General features: G+C 47.1%; 1 protein-coding gene across 3 annotated transcripts; it reads left to right on the plus strand.

Moving 5' to 3' along the window:
• Window positions 1–3,952: 3,952 nt before the first annotated feature.
• RBM14 (RNA binding motif protein 14) lies at window positions 3,953–20,013 on the plus strand. 3 transcript variants are annotated; one of them, XM_030333620.2, is made up of 3 exons: window positions 3,955–4,397; window positions 9,902–11,366; window positions 12,142–13,020. In XM_030333620.2, the coding sequence occupies exons 1-3, from the start codon at window positions 4,061–4,063 to the stop codon at window positions 12,347–12,349; spliced, it is 2,010 nt and encodes a 669-aa protein (XP_030189480.1). In that variant the 5' UTR covers window positions 3,955–4,060; the 3' UTR covers window positions 12,350–13,020. The 3 variants fall into 3 exon arrangements, with proteins under 3 accessions (XP_032450824.1, XP_030189480.1, XP_030189481.1); XM_030333621.1 differs by lacking the exon at window positions 3,955–4,397 and adding an exon at window positions 4,502–4,894; XM_032594933.1 differs by lacking the exons at window positions 9,902–11,366; window positions 12,142–13,020 and adding an exon at window positions 19,930–20,013 and having other exon boundaries at window positions 3,953–4,397.
• Window positions 20,014–20,033: the final 20 nt, after the last annotated feature.

Raw genomic sequence — 20,033 nt, forward strand, 5'->3', positions numbered from 1 at the left:
GTCTGTTTCTTCCACAATGTCCCCATCTCAGTAAATGGCAATTCCATGCTTCCAAGCTGCTCAGCGTCATCTGTGAGTCCTCTTTTTCTCACAACTCATATCCATTTGTGTATCGTGTTAGTTCTACTGTCCATGTACATCCAAATCTGTCCACTTCCTCTGAATTCTGCTGGGGCCACCCTGATCCATGTCACCACCATCTTTCTCCTGGATTCTAGCAATAGTGTTCGGAACAAACAGCTGTTTTCCATTGGTTTTTGCTCATTTCAATAGCAGCCTGAATGATATTTTAAAAACTATGGAAGATAAGCCATATCGGATGAACCCCTCTGCCCTCTGCCCTCCATAGACTTCCTTCCCTGCCCCCCAGCACAAAAAGGTGGTTTTGTTAAAGCACAGAAACAGAACCCATGGGCAGAAAGAGCTGCACCAGGGTTGCGACTGGTGATATCTACTTTCACGTTGGGAAGGGGTTAGGGGGTAGCATAAATCTCTAAGGAATTTTGGAAGCAAGGTTTCCAGGACCTTGAGGGGGCTAGCTACTGTTAGGAAAATGTCATTTATTACTGTTTAGAAAAAACTCCGTAATGAACCCCTTCAGATGTTTATCAGTGGGCCATAAGCTTGGACTATGATGACTAACATATATCTCGGTCGGGGGTGGGGGGCGGGGAGAGATCAGGAAGATTCCAAAGGAATTTCTGTATGTTAAAGTTAGACTTACAGGATCGTGTGTCCTCCACAGACTTTCAGCCTCAGGAGTAAAATCTAGGTTTGTTTTTATTTATTTATTTTTATTTTATTTTATTTATTTATTTATTTATTTATTTATTTTTTCAACGTTTATTTATTTTTGGGACAGAGAGAGACAGAGCATGAATGGGGGAGGGGCAGAGAGAGAGAGGGAGACACAGAATCGGAAACAGGCTCCAGGCTCTGAGCCATCAGCCCAGAGCCCGACGCGGGGCTCGAACTCCCAGACCGCGAGATCGTGACCTGGCTGAAGTCGGACGCTCAACCGACTGCGCCACCCAGGCGCCCCTATTTATTTATTTTTAATCATGAATGGATGTTATACTTTGTCAAATGCTTTTTCTGCATCTATTGAAATGATCATACAGTTCTTATCCTTTCTTTTATTGCTGTAATATATCACATTGATTGATTTGCAAATATTGAACCACTCTTGCAACCCAGGAGTAGAAAACCCAGAAATAAATCCATAATTAATCTTTGACAAAGCAGGAAAGAATACCCAGTGGGAAAAACTCTCTTCAGCAAACGGTACTGAGAAAATTGGACAGCAACATGCACAAGAATGAAACTGGACCATTTTCTTACACCACACACAAAAAATACATTCAAAATGGATTAAAGACCTTAATGTGAGACCTGAAACCATAAAAATCTCAGAAGAGAGCACAGGCAATAACTTCTCTGACATCAGCCAGAGCAACTTTTTATATATAGGAACCCTGAAGCAAGGGATACAAAAGAAAAAATAAACTATCAGGACTACATCGAAATAAAAAGCTTCTGCACAGCAAAGGAAACTATCAAAACTAAAAGGCAATCTGTGGAATGGGAGAAGATATTTGCAAATGACATATCCAATAAAGAGTTAGTATCCAAAATATATAAAGAACGTATACAACTCAACACCCAAAGAACAACCCAATTAAAAAATGGGCAGGAGATATGAACAGACATTTCTCCATAAAAGACCTACAGATGGCTAACAGATACATGAAAAGATGCTCATCATTATTTATCACCAGAGAAATGCAAATCGAAACCACCATGAAACACCACCTCACACTTGTCAAAATGGCTAAAATCAACAATACAAGAAACAACAGGTGTTGGCGAGGATGAGGAGAAAGGGGAACCCTTTTGCACCGTTGGTCGTGCTGCAAAATGGTGCAGCCACTGTGGAAAACAGTGTGGAGGTTCGTCAAAAAGTTTAAAATAGAGGGGCGCCTGGGTGGCGCAGTCGGTTAAGCGTCCAACTTCAGCCAGGTCACGATCTCACGGTCCGTGAGTTCGAGCCCCGCGTCAGGCTCCGGGCTGATGGCTCGGAGCCTGGAGCCTGTTTCCGATTCTGTGTCTCCCTCTCTCTCTGCCCCTCCCCCGTTCATGCTCTGTCTCTCTCTGTCCCAAAAATAAATAAACATTGAAAAAAAAATTTTTTTAAAAAGTTTAAAATAGAACTACCCTAATGATCTAGCAATCACACCACTGGGTATTTGCCCCCCAAAATACAAAGCACTAATTCAAAGGAATACATGCACCCTTATGTTTGTAGCAGCATTATTTACAATAGCCAAGATATGGAAGCAGCCCAAGTGTCCGTTGATTGATGAATGGTTAAAGAAGCTGTGGTATACATATACAAAAGAATATTATTCAGCTATAAAAAATAATGAAATCTTGTCACTTGCAACAACATAGATAGGATCTAGAGAGTATAATGCTAAGCAGAATAAGCCAGTCAGAAGAAGAGGAATACTGTATGATTTCACTCATGTGTGGAATTGAAGGAATAAAACAAAAGAGCAAAGGGAAAAAAGAGGGCGAGACAAACCAAGAAACAGACTCTTAACTATAGAGAACAAACTGATAGTTGCCAGAGGGGTGGTGGGTGGAGGGATGGGTTAAATACGTGATGGGGATTGAGGAGTGCACTTGTCCTGATGGGCACCTGGTGAGGTATGGAATTGTTGAATACTTAAAAAATAAAAATCAAAAAGAGTGAAAGCCAGTCATTTCACTGGCCCACAGGGTGCCACTACCTCCCCCTACATCCTTACGCTGTTATAGCCTCCGGCCATGATGTTAGTCCTTGAACAAACAGACAAACTCTTGCCCCAGGACTTTTTGACCCATACTTTCTGGCTGGAATGGTTCCCCTATGGGAGAGCTTACTTGCTTTGTTGCTTCAAATCTTTAGCACTATCAGGCTATAAGTCTTACTTGTTTATTATTATTTCTTCCCACCATAGTATAAGCTCCAAGGTTAGAATTTTTGTCACTTTTTGTTCACTGCTATATCCTTGGCGCTGCCCATTTGGTAGGTGCTCAAAAAATTTGTAGCATGAACATGTAGGTAAATATTTTCCTGAGTTTGGCACACGGATTTGTTTTTCTCTTCTGCTATGCAAAATACTTTTTTTTGCATACATCTGTTGGTTTTGAATTTTCTGTTTTCTATAAAGGTTCAACTTTTGTCCCCTCAGGGACCATTCTTTTGACCCAATATTGTTTTACTAAACTTTTTATTGTGGGTAATTTCAAGCGCACACCAAGGGAGATACAACTCATTATTCCTCTTTTGAAAATTCCACAAAGGCCTCTGCCAAACTCTGATTTTTCACTCTCCATCGACTTCTAGGACCTCAGCAACATCAGGGAATGTGTTTCCAAAGAATGAATTAATAGCACGAGGGTCCTCCGGGGCAAATGTCTCTCAGGCCCCCTCAGACAGCCCAGCAGTCTCGGAGGGAACAGTTAGCTGACTGAAGGCGGCTGTCCTGGTTTCTTCCGCCAGGCCCGACACTCCCGTGGACAAGCTCGTTGCCACCTCCAGGCGCGGGTTTGGCCTAGGCAGTCAGAATGGGAGGAGCTCTGACTTCCGGCTGAACAAAGTTTTTCCTTGGGTCCGCCGATCCCTGCCCCACCCGGGCCAGAGGCCGTCTCACCGAGTAGGCCTCTAGGCCGCCGACGTTCCCCGCGCGCGTTCCCCCTTCTCCAACCCTTCTTTTCCCCCTCCCCCCGGCAGTGGCGGTTGGTCGCGCGCCGCCGTCCCTTTCCCGCCCCCTCGGCTAACAAGCGGGCTCCAGACCCTCTGGGATTGGCTGCGCCTGAGCGCATCTTCTTTCAGCTTCTCTGATTGGCTGCGGGTCGCGCGGGATGCGGGCCCCGATTGGCTTGGTCAGAGCGCCTGCGCGGCGGGGTTCTCGGTCGCCAGCCATTCCTGGGGAGGACTGCCGGCCGGTCGGACGTCTTGCCTGTCGCTGGAGGAGAGGTCCCGGCTCCCCGGGAAGGCGGCTGCGGCGGCAAAATGAAGATATTCGTGGGAAACGTCGATGGGGCAGATACAACGCCAGAGGAGCTAGCAGCCCTCTTCGCGCCCTACGGCACGGTCATGAGCTGCGCCGTCATGAAACAGTTCGCCTTCGTGCACATGCGCGAGAATGCAGGCGCGCTGCGCGCCATCGAGGCCCTGCACGGCCACGAGCTGCGGCCTGGGCGCGCGCTCGTGGTGGAGATGTCGCGCCCACGGCCTCTTAACACTTGGAAGATTTTCGTGGGCAATGTGTCGGCTGCGTGCACGAGCCAGGAATTGCGCAGCCTCTTCGAGCGCCGCGGACGCGTCATCGAGTGTGACGTGGTGAAAGGTAACGCGGAGGCGCGCGGGGGCGGGGGCGCGGGCGCGCTCTGGGCACTCTGCTTGTTAGCCACGCCCCTTTCCCGGGGGTCGGTCACCGCGCGGTTGGGGAGGGTGGGGAAGTCGCGGGAGCGAGGCCGGAGGTGTTGGGGGCGCGATGGGTAGAGCCACCCTCCTTCCCTGCGGTCCAGGCACCATTCTCCAGATAGGAGGAAGTGGCTCTGGGTGGGTTCGGCGGCCACTGTGAGCCGAGCTACGGGGCCGGGGACGCGCCTGAGAGACTTGCGAGTATACCGGGGGCGCGCCTTCTACTGGTCTCCTGGGCCTGGCACCGAGCGGAAATTGGGAAGTGACGGGCACAAGCCGGATCATGGAGCGGGGAAGATCTCGCCACTTCCCCACTTCCTCTCCAGACGTCGGTCAGAGCAAGGGAAGAGGGAAAAGGTGGGGGCTGACGCCCCAAGGCCACCCTCGTGTTCCCTGCCGATGAATGCTCCCGAGCGGAAGGTAACGGGGCCCTTGGACGTTTCTCGGGCTGGGATTTTTTAGCATTGTGTGGCATGGGTCTACTCATGGGTATATAGTTACTCGTGGGTACAGGAGGGACCCCTTCCGAACCACTTTGGCCTTTCAACATTGTTAGGTGGGTTAGGCGTGGCAACGCTGTATTCCAAGTCCCTCAAACTTGGGTTTGTTTTTTTTTCTTTTTCCTTGGGATCGATTTTATATGTATATATCTATATATCTGTATCTATATATTTATATCCCACTATAGATACAGATATATATAAACTGAAAACCCCGACCTTTTGAATGGGGAAGGAGGCTTGTTTTATGAAGGCCTCTTCTCTTTAGCCTTTACTTGCAAGCCCATGCCCTCAGGGCAGTGTTCTTTTATAACTTGGTGATTTTGCAAGGGAGCATATACTCTGTGGCTGAGGGGGACGTGGAGAGGGGTGTGTGAGAGGTCTTCGTTAAACATTGGCTAAACAAATTTACTTGTTCATCGGCTTTGCTGGAGTAGTCTAATTCTTAGGGCAGATCCCCAGTTTGCCTTTTCTTTGAGGAAAATGTATCACTGTAATCTAGGTCTGGCTTCCTTTTTGGGACCCAGTTGACTTTTTTTGTAGTCTAGGTTCCTATCCTGTAAGTTCTTTTTCTTTTATGTTGGCAAGGTTTGGTGGGATCGTCCTTGTGTATGTGGCCAGTCTCTGTTCCTCTTGTGAACAGATCAGAATTAACTTTGCCCTGCCATCTTCAAGGATGCAACCTGGGGGAGTATCTGATGCCCTACTCCTGGTGTTGAATTCATACCTACCCAAACTCTGAAAAGTTTTGGGGATAGGAACTAAATGGGTGCAGGTGCCTTTTTCCACCAAGACACTTCATTTGCTGTCCTAATAAGGCATATTTTGGGGGCCATTCCTTGTCCTTTCTGCAGCTGGGGAAGCGTAAAGGGTTGTAGTCTCCACTACTAAGAGCAGTTCTTGTTCTGCATTAATATTGCATTCTATTTTCCTCAACTCAGGTTATGCCAGTCCACGACTCTCCGGAATCGGGCTTTCCTGCTGGGTGCTCTTAAGGCAGGCTGTATGGTGCATTGATTTTTGCTTTGTTTAAAGAGTAGGAAGGACTCCAGATTGGGCATCTGGCCAGGAAACCAGTGGGGGGGGGTACATGACTCCTGATGACAGTTCTGTGTTTAATTGACCTACCACATTTCTTTTGCGGTTCTTAGGAAAGATGGCTACTAGATTGGGAGTCTAGAAATTAACATCTGAGGGGGACAGTCTCCATGGAACTCATTGATCAAGAAACTTGCTTTCTGGTGGTAGAGGAAACTAAAAATTTGCCTGGATTCGCTCTGGACTGATACCAAGTGACAGTGGCGGGGAGGGTGAAGTGTATAACTGCATGTGGTTTGTAGAACTCTTGGCTGACTCCGAGAGAGTGAAAGTTGTGTCTATTTTGTTCTTTTGTAAACACCCAGAAATGTGTTAAACTTCCTCAGTAGTGGTTAGTTGTTATTTGTGGTTATCCTGGTAAGTAACAGAGCTTCTGCTATACTTTGATGTGAGAGACTTTGGGAAAGATTTGACTGTCTTGTCCTCCACTGATGCTTTTCTATTTCTCTGGGGTGAAAGAAAGTGTGGCTTTTAAGTTGGGAATGTAGCAGAAGAGACTGGCTCTGGCTCTATAAAAACGCATTTCTTGGGTTGGGAATGGGCATTCGATGATCGAGTCCTCTGGTGTTGGCTGTCAGGTCTTTGAAAGGCACAGAAGCTAAAGGTTGCATAAGACAACCAGTTCTGTTTCATTTCATAGGGGAAAAACATAGTTGCTTGGTTACCCCTGAAGCTTCTATGTGATTTGATTTATGAAGCAAAAATCTCCGTGGCAACAGTGGATTGTAACCACTCTCCACGGCTATTGGGTGTTCAAAGATGAAGTATGAGAGTTGCTGACAGCTTTAGGAACCATTTAGGCTTCAGGGGAGGTGTGAAAGGCAGAAGAGGAAACTGTTTCCTCTTTTTTTTTTTTTTTCTTGGTGGGTGGCCATTTTTTCCTCCTATACACAAATCTGTAGGGTAAAGTTAGAGGTTTTTAATTCTTCTCAGGATAGGAAAACTCCTTTTTCTGCCCAAATCAAGAGATGGATGCTTAATTGACTGAGACACTGAGGCGCCACTCTGGATTCTCTTAACTTTGGTTCTAGAGGAATTGTGATGCCACCAGACCAATAGGTGATCTCTGTAAAACATTGCTTGCTCTAGTGCTTTTAAATGCAGTGGATTTCCCTCACAGGTTACTGTTTCTTAAACTAGCTTTCCAGGCAGAGTTCTCTAGGTTTCTGGTTTTTCATTGTCCTAGGAGTAATTGGATTCCTGGGCATCTTTGATAGGGTTAGGTGTTGATTTTGGCTTCTGGCTGTAACAGGGTTAACCCTGATACAATTGAGTCAGCTGGATCACTAAGTCACACTTCTCTTTAATGTCAGGATTAGGAACATTTTGATGTAAATTGGTTATAATTGTATTTGAGGGCTTTTAAAAAAAATCAGTTTCTAGAACTCCTCTGGGTGGTAAATTGAAATTGTACATGTGAAATCTCAGTTTTCAAATTTCAACTTGGTTGGTTTCTTAATAAAACCTGGCTAAGGTAGGGAGTAGACAGTGGGATGTCCTGTTGCTCTTGTAAACCCTTTGAAGTTGTTGTTGTTTTTGTTGGGTGTTTTTTTTCCCCTAGTTTGTTCCGGTCTCAGGAATTTGTAGATAGTTTAGCCAGGACTATAATATCATTCATTAATAGTCTCTCACACTGCCTGGAGGTTTTTTTTCCATTTCCCTTAATCTGCCTACAAGCTCCCACTTTTTGTTTGTCCTTGCATTCTCTGGAGGGTCAGCTCAGTCTCTGCTTTTAAAGACATCACTGACCACCAGTATCTATTTTTAACTCCCTCTACCCAAAGTGGAGATGAGAGATCATAAGACAGTTCTAGTACTCTGTGGCTAGGCTGAAAGGAACACTTTTGCCTTAATTGGCAGGTAAGGAATCAGGTTCTAACCATGGGGGTGTGAGGACTGAGAGTTGTGATAGTTGATTTTGTTTTTTTAATCCTCTCTGGCAGGTTCCAAGTTTGCATGTATAAATGGTATGGTAGCTTTTGTTTTTTATTATTAGAGATAAAAGATAATATTCTGTAGGGAGTGAAGCCTATGGTTATTCCTAGGCCTGAATAATCGTCATAATTCTTTGTTATCATATAGCTATTTATATTTTACAAGGTGCTTTTATCTTATTTGAATCTCCTAACTTGGAGGTGGGTAGGACAGATTTGCTAACTCAGCGATATCTGGATCTATAATTGAGGCTTTTAAGTGCCTAACCAAGGATTCCTTTTGCATACCATACTTCTGATTTATGCCTTGTTGATTATTTTTTCATTTCTATGAGAAGCAGGTTGGTGGCATTGCCTCACGAGAAGAAAAATGACTTGCTTTCTGGGAGCAGCCAGAGAGGGCATCCCAGTATGAATCTAGAAATTACGATGCTTGTTTAGAGGTCGTTTAAAAGGATTTGTTATCTGCAGGAATGGAACCTGGTGATTTCATCTAGGTAGTTTTTCATTTCCTAAATTGATGTGAGATGGTATCTTGGTACTTGGTACTTACGTAGCCATGGATCCAGATGGGTTTAAGTGCATGGCCTTATTTGCCATGAGCATGGTCTTGTCATTGTTTTTCAGATCTTGCTTGTACCATTGTGATATGTGATTTTGGACATGAATAAGAATTTCTTCCCGCTCCCCTTTCTAAAATTTTCTCCTGTGTGGTAGATGAGTAGGACTTTGAGATCAACATCCTATCTTAAGCTTACATCCCACCACAGTTCATTCAAATCCTGAATGAGGACTTCAGGGGTAACCTATTTAGCAGAGCCTGCAAGCTGCACTTACTGCAGTTTCTCACCTTGAAGCTTAAGAAACAAGATCTTTCCTGTAAACTGTCTGTTCTGTGAACAGGAGCCCAAGGGGGTAAGGTATACGTCTGTACTTTGAAGAGGAACCAGTAGAGGACATAACGTAGCCTGGGGGATATAGAGGCTTGGGCCTGATCTCAGCCAAGAGGCTCGGTTTCCATTCCCACGCCTCATTGGCTTACATGAGTTCCAGCTTCTCCTCTTGTAAGTTTGAATTTCTTGTTGTGTTAATATGGTCTTGCTTTATATATTGACTTCTCAGGGATAGACTGGTGTAGTGAAAGGGCAAGGAAGAGCTGGGATTCTGTTCCTGGCTTCAAGACATTTTGATTTAGAGCAAGCCGTACAAATTCTCTGAGCACATTTGTCCATCTGTAAGATGGAGATAATAATGCTTTGCTCTGCGTACCTCACAGGATTGTTGTGAGGCCCAAATGAAGGCCTATGCATGGAAGTACTTTGAGAACAGAAGTACTCTGAAAAAAAAAAAAAGAGATCACATTGGAGAACGTTAATGAACTGTGCACTGCACTCTAATTTTCTTGATTTAGTTCGACCCTGGGCTGAGATACGGGTCATGCCAAGACATAAGTGGTCATTTCCAGTATTTCAGAGTTAAGCTTCAAAGGTGAGCAATAGTGTTTGGTGACCTTGGGTTAGAGAATGCTAAATAATTGAGTGATCCAGGAACCCTTTCTGTGTTTTGTCTGGTGGTTTATTTACACTCATGAGAGCTGTGAAGATTTTTATCCTGTGTTGCTGTTCATCTTTGCTCTTCTCTCACCAGAGAGTTGAGTTGAGTGATGTGGCGGGGGAAAGGGGAGAATAGGGAGAACACGTAGGGAAAGGTGACCACTTGAGACAGAAGCTTTGTTATGTGGGAACCATGTTTTATGACCTACTCCTGGAGAGGAGGGTTTGGAGGCCTGGAGGTAGCTGGCAACAGCTGGGTGCTGTTGTGTGTCCAGTTTGGGACCCATCAGGTAGCATGCCCTGCCCCCCTAATCGCTAACCCTCTGTCTGCTGCTTTATCAGACTACGCGTTTGTTCACATGGAGAAGGAAGCAGATGCCAAAGCCGCCATCGCGCAGCTCAACGGCAAAGAAGTGAAGGGCAAGCGCATCAACGTGGAACTCTCAACCAAGGGTCAGAAGAAGGGGCCCGGCCTGGCTATCCAGTCTGGGGACAAGACCAAGAAACCAGGGGCTGGGGATACGGCATTCCCTGGAACTGGTGGCTTCTCTGCCACCTTCGACTACCAGCAGGCTTTTGGCAACAGCACTGGTGGCTTTGATGGGCAAGCCCGTCAGCCCACACCACCCTTCTTTGGTCGCGACCGCAGCCCCCTGCGCCGTTCACCTCCCCGAGCCTCCTATGTGGCTCCTCTGACGGCCCAGCCAGCCACCTACCGGGCCCAGCCCTCAGTGTCGTTGGGAGCTGCCTACAGGGCCCAGCCATCTGCCTCTTTGGGTGTCGGCTATCGGACTCAGCCCATGACAGCCCAGGCAGCCTCTTACCGCGCTCAGCCCTCTGTCTCCCTTGGGGCCCCATACAGGGGCCAGCTGGCTAGTCCTAGCTCCCAGTCTGCTGCAGCTTCCTCGCTTGGCCCATATGGTGGAGCTCAGCCCTCGGCCTCAGCCCTCTCCTCCTATGGGGGTCAGCCAGCTGCGGCTTCCTCGCTCAACTCCTATGGGGCTCAGGGTTCCTCCCTTGCCTCCTATGGTAACCAGCCATCCTCTTATGGCGCGCAGGCTGCCTCCTCCTATGGGGTTCGTGCGGCTGCCTCCTCTTACAACACCCAGGGAGCAGCTTCCTCCCTAGGCTCCTATGGGGCCCAGGCAGCCTCCTATGGAGCCCAGTCTGCAGCCTCCTCACTTGCTTATGGGGCCCAGGCAGCTTCTTACAATGCCCAGCCCTCGGCCTCTTACAATGCCCAGTCTGCCCCGTATGCTGCACAGCAGGCTGCTTCCTACTCTTCCCAGCCGGCTGCCTATGTGGCACAGCCAGCTACAGCTGCTGCCTATGCCAGCCAACCAGCTGCCTATGCTGCACAAGCCACTACCCCAATGGCTGGCTCCTATGGGGCCCAGCCGGTTGTTCAGACCCAGCTGAATAGTTATGGGGCTCAAGCATCAATGGGCCTGTCAGGCTCCTATGGGGCTCAGTCAGCTGCTGCGGCCACTGGCTCCTATGGTGCTGCAGCTGCCTATGGGGCCCAGCCTTCTGCCACCCTGGCAGCTCCGTACCGCGCTCAGTCGTCAGCCTCATTGGCTGCTTCCTATGCTGCCCAGCAGCATCCCCAGGCTGCTGCCTCCTACCGTGGCCAGCCGGGCAATGCCTACGATGGGGCAGGTCAGCCGTCTGCAGCCTACCTGTCCATGTCCCAGGGGGCCGTTGCCAACGCCAACAGCACCCCGCCGCCCTATGAGCGTACCCGTCTCTCCCCACCCCGGGCCAGCTACGACGATCCCTACAAAAAGGCTGTCGCCATGTCGAAAAGGTACTGTATGCCCCCCCGCCTCTGCCCCCAGCTGGGGCTTAGGGCAAGGGGCTGAGGTTGGCATGGGAGGGAAACTGGAGCCATTGGCCCCTCCTTTGGTCTTCTCTCATCTACTCCCATGGGATGTCCAAAGGCCGAGGGGGGTGATGTCTGTAAACTTTTTTGATCACCAGGGTTCAGGTGGAGCATTAGTGCTCAGCCTGGGGTGGTACCAGCTAGTCAGGCTGGGAAAAGTGTCACCTCTCTAGGCTACCCCAAGTGCCATTGGAGCTACTGCCTGCAAGATTGTGGCCCATAGCCTTTCCCACCGTCTCAAGGATCCTTAAGCCTGTTATGTGGTTGTCCTGGCTTTGGTAGGGTGGGTTTGAAATAGTCCCTTTGGCACTCACTGGCTGAAGGCAAGGTGTATGAGGTGCGTCCACTCTTTGGGAAGTTGGGGACCTTGCTTTCGTCCGCCGTTCTGTTGATAAACAACCAAGGTCTTTCTGTGTAGGGCCCAGGGTGGGGATAATTTGTTTGTGGTTTGGGAATGTAGACCAAAATCTACCTTGGCCAGTTGAGAAGGGAGGGCTTCAGTGGTGGGCTTGGTTTCCCACTGGTTGAACCAGGCTTGATTTCTTGCCCTGGATAGGGTGATGAGCCTTCGGACAAAATCTTGTTTGTTGGAGACCAATCTGATCACACCCTCCCTATCCCCATTGGCATCTCCCCCATGCCCACCTGGAGCCCTCCCCTCAATTGTCTCATTCACCAACTGTCTTCTTCTCTCGACTAGGTATGGTTCCGACCGGCGTTTAGCCGAGCTCTCTGATTACCGCCGTTTATCAGAGTCGCAGCTTTCGTTCCGCCGCTCGCCGACAAAGTCCTCGCTGGATTACCGTCGCCTGCCCGATGCCCATTCCGATTACGCACGCTATTCGGGCTCCTATAATGATTACCTGCGGGCAGCTCAGATGCACTCTGGCTACCAGCGCCGCATGTAGGGCCATCCTGGCATGGGGCACCACAGGGAGGGAAGGAGAGGAGAGGTCGGGTAGGGTGCAGGCCCAGGTTATAACCACTGGCCCATACCTCTCCCGTTTGCGGTTTTTCATCCCCTCTACCCTGTGGGCCTTCCCCAGGAGATGATCCTTTTGAGTGTTCGGCAGTAACCTACTTTGTTCCTTCGCCTCAGCAGCAAATCTTGCTACTGGCTCTAGATCTGCGGTTTCCCCTCTCCCCTGCCTCCCATCTCCCCAGGATGGGAATTTCTTTTATGTTTTTATTTTTTCCTGGCTCCCTTTTATTTTTGTGCGCGATATTTAAGGTCGTCTGGATGGGGAAGCAACCTGCAACTGAGGTCGGCGGCGCCTTTTTCTTTTTAGATGTGAGGGAGGCCAGGAAAAGGTTAGCTTAACCATTTCCTGTGCGCCAGTGTGCCAGCAGTCCAGGGGGCCCTGACTTTGTCCCACTATAGACTGTGTTGAGACTGAGTTCCTGTCGGGACGGTCGGTATATGTCCAAATCCCTACTGACCCCCTGATGTTCTAGCTGATGCTGAGTGGCACAGTCCCACATCCCCATCTCCCCAAGTAGGTGGTGTTAGAAAACCTTAATTTTTTTTCCCTTTTGTATGGACTACAAATAAAACTTGGGGCAATTTGCAGTTTGGAAACCTGGTTGTCATTGTCTTGATTGCACTCAGTTTCAGAGAAGCCAGTTTGACATCCAGGAAGACATGACAGCTAAAGGAAAGGCAGCTGGAGAATCCAGGGCAGATGAGGAAAGGGGTTTGAATGTGGGAACTAGTGATTTCCCTGCTGCCCAGAGGGATTTAGGTCATCGTCGTACTGTTAGTCTGCCATCTTTAGGACTGGAGAGTCCAGACCAAGTTGCTCGGACTTCCTCAGCCCTTAAGTTGAATTAATCACACCAAGTGCAGTAAGTTTATTTGCCCATTTCCCCCTGATTTATCTCCAATTCGGAAACAACCTGTGCTCCAAGCAGGATGATTCTGGGGTATGGCTTCTCAAGTGAGAAATGGGGAAATGGACTGCTTTGGTGCTTATAAGGCTAGTGGATCCTTCAGGCAGTGGGCTTGAGTGAGTGCTGGAGCTGGGACCCGGAAAGGAGCCAGTAGTGGGGTAAGGGTGGTGTCTGTCTGGTTCTTCCCTGTGGTTGGAGAGAGGAGGAGCAGGGATGATTGGAAGCAGGTATGGGGGATATGGCCATAAACCTGGTATTTCGCCTGTTGAACATCACCATGGAGTGTCCTTCCTGCGTCCTGCCAACTTCTGCCATCAGTTCCCTGAGACTTCCCCCGTCTCCATTTGTTAGGGTTTCCAGATGTTTTCTTCCTGGATTTATATTTGAAGGTGTCCTCACAGACTGGAAAGGGGGGTGAGGTACAAGCATAACCCAAGTAGGGCTGCTGGGATAGAGTGAGAAATTGAAGATTCTTTCTGTACTTTTATTCTGGGACTGGGGTTGAGAGGACCTGGGCAAAAAAAAAAAAAAAAAAAAAAAAAAAGTTCCAGCCAGGGACAAAATGGAGGCTTGGGTTCACCAATAAATGAGTGAACAGAAGACTGGTTGGGTAGGAACCTACTGCTGTTCCTTTGGGAAAGGGGGCTTTAGAGATTTGATTTGGGAGCCTTTTGGGACAAGGTGGTTTTGGGGAATTGTGTGTGTCAATCAAGTGGAGTTCAGGTGGGTTCTTTTCTGCCTTTCACTGGTTCCTTGGGAACTTGCCTTGTGACAGAGGAGTTTGCCCCAAGTGTTCCCTTCCCTCTGCCCAGTGGGCAAAAAAGCATATGATCTTTATAAGAATGAGCTCTTGTGGATGCTAACTGGGGTAATCTTGGGGGGTGGGGTACTGGGGCCATAGCTCTTTCCTTGCTCTTTCTGCTCACTGCTTTACCTCCAGGTGCTTTGCTGCTCCTTTTCATTTCTTTGAAGGACTGGGAGGGGGGAGTCTGATAGGTTTCTTGTCACTTCTGCAGGGAGGGTGGGGTGATCTGAGGACCAAGCTAACAAACTTAGCTCTGGTTATTACTCTGGAAAGTAGAGGGGTTGGTTGATTACAGGGCTGTGATTGTGGCCTGTGCATTTGTAATATTTCTTTGTCATATGGCTTTCTGTTTTCCTTTCTCCAGTGTGAGGGTTCTGCCACTATTCCAATCCTATGGTTCCTGTGAAAAACAGCTTAATGTGCTCTTGGGGCCAGTGTTGATGTTCTTTATTGCAGCCCAAGTTCTTCAGAGTGATGTGGCCTAGATGATCACTCTTAACTGCCTAACATCTTTAGGTCCTGATGCCTTTGCTGCCTCAGCCCTCAAGGTTTTCGTTGTTCAAGCAGAAGAGGTTACAAAGCTAAATCATTTGTCATTCTCTTCTTTCTTGCAGATTGTTTTAAAATTTCCTTCTTTCTCTTTTATTTAAATTACGCCACCTGTGTTAATCCTGTAGCCCACTCTTCATACTTTGCTTTTTGTGGATTTCTGAGTTCTTGGGTCCTATAACTTGGAGATGGTTGGGTTGAGTGAATGGGAGGATATACATTTAATGGGTGTTTTGGGATAAGAGGGTGGGGAATATGGACTCCCAGGTTTTGCACTCCTGCATCTATCACCTCTACAACTTGACCTTCATTGGAGAAGTTAAAGATGATTTATTCCTGGAATGAGACCACATAGAGGCTTCTAGCCTTGTCAGCCTATTCTCTTCTGAGGTTTGGACCTTGTTTCACATTCTGTCTGGGGTAGGCCTGGGACCCCATCCCTTCTAGTGGAGGTAATGGAAGTATCCTTCAGTGGTCACCCTCTGGGTAGGCTGCTTTTCTAGTCCTGCCCATCAGTTAAGCTTGGCCAAAGTCTGTGTATAGACTGGTGGTTCTCCAGTCATTTTGTCCTATCAAGCCAAGTAAGCTGACCCTAATAGGGGATGACTTGGGTTATAGTGAAAATAATTTCCTAGATTTATGGACTAGTATGATATGTAACCAAAGTTTGGGTAATAGAGAAGATAAGATGTAAAGCAAGTGAAAAATTTATATTCACCTAAATTATAGTTACCTTTAGATCATAAAGGGTAGAATCAAGTTTTCTGGGGGTGGGGGGTAGTTCTTAAAAGTTACTTCAAACATAGTGTAAATCATTTGAAATATTGTGTCTGTAGTGCCAGAAATACAGTATTAAGTAGCTGAGCCCTTGGGCTGACCTTGAATTTATAATGTGGGGAGGCAGGACCTACCTCATTGAACTAGTTACTGTTAATAAGCAGTGCTAGGGTAGTGGAAGATAAGGGGCAGTTCCACTAGTTAAAATGTTCTGGAGATGGGATTTGTTTGAATGGAAAATTGACTTGGCACAGAATGACTAGGGGGGGTTGGCTGTAAAATCAGGTTTCCTGAGTCTGAATTGTGTTTCTGTCACTTAGTTGTGTAATCTTGGGCCTGTCAGGAACTCTGTCTTAGGTTTTTCATCTATAAAATGGAGATTTTACAGATGAAAACATTTATTGAACACTTGCTAAGCACTGATAAAGTGCTTTTCATACAGTAACTTCATTTAATCTTTATTGCAACCCAAATGCCATTATTTCTAAACCTGTTTTTTAAATGGAGAAATTAAGGCTGTAGATCAAGTAATTTTTCTTTAAATATTCTTTTTTGGGAGAGCACAAGTTGGGGAGGGACAGAGAGGGGGGAAAGAGGATGGGAAGCGGGCTCTGTGCCAACGGGCTGACAGCAGCGTGCCCAATGTGGGACTCAAACTCATGAACTGGGAGATAGTGACCTGAGCTGAAATTGGACGCTCAACCACTGAACCCCCCAGGTGCCCCTTAAGAAACTTTTCGTAAGATCATGTGGTTAGAAAGCAGTAGATCAAGGAATTGAGTCATTTTGAATTGAACTGTCTAGGACTTTGCTTGTAATCGTTATAATGCCATGGAAGGATCAAATGAGAACATGTGACAAGTGTGGGGCCTCATGTATAGTCACTGCTTATTAAATGCTAGCCGTCTCATAGACCCGAATTAGGACATTCTGGGGAGATTGGGGTGGCCTGGTGGAGCTGTCACACAGCTGAGCAAAGGACTGTGGATGTAGGTGTGAGTGCAGTACATAAGAACAACAGTGAAGCAGTGGATTTTTTAAATGAGTGCTACCTAGGAGTGAAGTAGGCCATGGATCACACCGGTTTTTGTCATGTCCAGTCTCAGGCAACACTGTTCAGTGTCCTGGGATCATATTCTCCTTGGGTATGGAAAAGAAAGGTTAGGGGTAGGGAACCTGCAAAGACATTAAGGGGAGGCTAAGAGTGTAGCTGCCAGTGGGATTGGAGGCTTAGGAAGTTTGCTTGACTGGCTTAGTCAAGGAAGGCCAGTCTGAATATTCCTGGAGAATACTGGTTTTTAATTTGAACTTTTATTAAACCAGTACTCATTTCTGGACAGGAGCCAGTAATTAACATGTATAAATTACACATACTCACCCCAAAAGGTATGAAAGTAATAGCTTGTTTGTTCACATTTGAATGTTTTTCACAGATATCTGTGTTTCCCCCCTAAGTTTGGATTTGTCCCTCATTTTCTTTTCAAGAGCCCAGGCTCCAAGCACTTTTGTCTTTTCAAAATCTGCAGTCAGAATGTATATTTATGCATCTGCTTTCTAGATGACTTTTTGAAGAAGTCAGTTTACCTTTGAGGTGCTTGGTAACCTGATCAGCAAATTAAGAATCAACAAGATGGTATTTACAGTGTCCTGGACAAAGTGCTTTAAAAAAAATTTTTTTTTAAAGTATATTTATTTTTGAGAGAGAATGAGAGTGTGGAAGGGGCAGAGAGGGGGAGAGAGAAAATCCGAAGAACCCCACCCACCATGAGATCATGATCTGAGCCAAAGCCAAGAGTCAGATGCTTAACCTTAGACTGAGCCACCCAGGTGCCCCTGGACAAGGTGCTTTTAAAATACTGCATTCAATCCTATTTTGCATACTTGGGGTGGTAGAAGATTTGGACCAGATGTCTTTAATTTATAAACCTTAAGGGTTGAGTATTAAGCTCCTTTAGTACTCAGTAAAATAGAGTTGGATAGGTGAACATCAGTGTGGAGACAGTCGAACCACAAATGTCTTCCTGCCTAAAGCTTCGTTTTGCAGCATTTGTCAAACTGGTAATCCTGGTGATGGGAAGCTGTAGCATAGGTTACCCCCTGGCTTTTGGGCACCTGCTTTTTCTGTTTGAGGGAGACTGGAAAGTATACTAGGTGATATGAATCAAGTGCTTGTTTTTAGAACTAAGTGTCCATGATCTTAAGCTGATATTGACTGAAAATCTCGTCATTTCTCCTTTTGGTTTACAAGAAGTTAACTCCTGCATTCACCCATGTGTTAACTTAGTCAACAAATAATTGGGTGCCTACCATGTTTCAGGTGCATTTCTAACACTGAGGATAGAGTAAGGAAGAAGAAAAGGTCCCTGCCCTCGAACAAATTATTTGATGGGAGGTAGGAGGTAGGAGAAAGAAATGGAATGAACAAATAGGATTTCAAGTGATGGTAAGTATTTGGAAAAATAACATGAAGTCATGGGATGGAGTTCCAAGGTAGGCTTTTGGAGTAGGAGGATGTCTAGATGGGGTGGCCACTGAAGCACCTGGAGAAAGAACATTCCAGTCTGAATGAACTTGGAACAAAAAGGCCAGTGGGGTGGAGCATAGTATGTATGGGTGGGGTGGGAGTGGGGTGAGGCGAGTGGGGGTTGTTAAAGAGATTAGGAGATTCTGGCAAGAACCAGATCAGGTAGGGTAAGTGAAATTTTTCCAGTGCAGTGTATTTTAAGAAGAGGGGGATGATTTAATGTGCTTTATACAGTTGGATGAGCTTCCAAATGAAACAAATATAAGTCCACCTTAAAGGCTTTTCAGAAGGTAAATCAAGTAATGAGATTGGGCTGGGGGGAGGGGGGGGCGGCGGTACTGTGATCTGCAAACTGGCATGGATTGTGATCCTGAGATTTATATTCCCAGTCCTTTCTGCGTTGGACCTGGAGAGATTCCTAGTTTTATAGAGCGAGTTGATCTCATCTTCTTTGGTATTTTGGAAGAAAGTTTATCTCCAGGGCTGTTGGGACACACAGGATTTGGAAGATCAAACTGAAAGGACCTGAGAGGATTTCTATACCAGATGAGTTTCCCTGCAGATTGAATGGCGAACCCCACATGATGCCGGCCCCCTCAAAAGGGCACACACATGCAGCTGACTAACATAGAATTGATTTTCTTCGTCACTGATTATATTGCCTTTACTCAGATTCCGTATATAAGAATCCACAATGAAAATGGACCAAGATTAGTGTCGACCACATCTGTAAATGTATTATTTTGATGTTTTTAGGTCCTTTGCTCTTCCCACTCTAGAGTAAGTTCTTGACCGGTTTTCCAGCATTTGGTTCCTGAGTCATGTCAGGTTTTTAAACCCATTTCCATAACTTCAACTCCTTTCTCTTTCTGCCCTCCCTCCCCCTTTGGGGCTGCTGTGGACGGTCGTGTGTTATGTCATCTCCACTCATGATCCCCTTCCTCATAGAGAATTCATTGCTTTTATCATGTTCTTTTCATCCAGCACCTTCCCCACTTCCCTCCTCAAAAGCTGCCTTGCAAGCTCAGTGAGGATGGAATTCTGTGAAGAAGCCAAAGGATGAGAAAAAATGTGATGAGGGAGGCCAGACGCTCTGGAGAATGCTGTTTTGATTGTATTTTGTTTATAGCTTCATGTGATTAGGCTCTTCCCTCTAAGGTCGGTTCTAGGAGTTTAAACCTACAGCTCTGGCCCATGGCACCCAATAAAATAAAACAAAAAACTTCGCTGCTCCAGTTTTTTCTCAGGGTGGGGTGGGGGTGTTTTCAGTCTACGTGGTCACACAGAAACCGTTTCTTCATCTTGGACCCACTTCGGGAGGCTGGTTCCTCGAGGGAACTTGTCTCCTCAGTGCCTCCAAGTAACGCAGCCTCCAACTGGGCTCACTTGGGACCGTTATAACCTAATTGAAGCCGCGCCCATTAACCGTTTCCAGAGTTCCTTTCACCACCCATGACAGTAGTTTTGATCTGGGGGGAGCTCCGGGACTCCGAGGGCTACGGTGTGGATTCTTGGGCAAAGGAGGAGGTTGGTTCTTCCGGTGGGGACGCTTCGTTATTTTTCTTACCTGGTATTTGGGTCTGCGTAAGCTATCGTTCGTAGCATCCTGGCTGCGAAGGGGTGGTGGCTGGGAGTTTAGAGGGAGAAATTTGGAGAAGGCAAAATGGAGCGGGGGATATTGTCAAGATGTGCACGTGTTGATGGCGAAACATTTCGGAAGCTTCACAAAATTGGCGCCACGAAGCTAAAGACCGCCACACCGGAGCCTTAGCTCGCTCCGCCTAATGGCGGGTCGCACCCGGGCGAAGCCCACGTTTGTAGTTCCTCCCTCACGCCGACCTCTTACCCAATCAGTGACTTCGGCTTCGCGAGATAGGCGCTCATTGGCATTCGCGTAAAAGCTCAGGGGTTACTGACGTTTCCACCTCTTCCCGGCCTCTCAGGTAATTGGCGTTGGTGGTAACCAATCAGGAAGAGGAACCACGGGAACGCCTGCCTTTAACTTTACCGAGCAGCCAATCCGGTGGTAGGCTCACCTCCCCTTCTA

This window comes from Lynx canadensis, chromosome D1 (genome assembly GCF_007474595.2).
Source record: "Lynx canadensis isolate LIC74 chromosome D1, mLynCan4.pri.v2, whole genome shotgun sequence".
In the NCBI taxonomy this organism is placed as follows: Eukaryota; Metazoa; Chordata; class Mammalia; order Carnivora; family Felidae; genus Lynx; species Lynx canadensis.

Excerpts from the sequence above, each read along its gene's own strand:
- RBM14 (XM_030333620.2), top strand. The coding sequence starts at position 4,061 with ATGAAGATATTCGTGGGAAACGTCGATGGGGCAGATACAACGCCAGAG. Across the intron at positions 4,398-9,901 it reads CGAGTGTGACGTGGTGAAAG|ACTACGCGTTTGTTCACATG; the intron begins GTAACGCGGAGG and ends CTGCTTTATCAG. Across the intron at positions 11,367-12,141 it reads GCTGTCGCCATGTCGAAAAG|GTATGGTTCCGACCGGCGTT; the intron begins GTACTGTATGCC and ends TCTCTCGACTAG.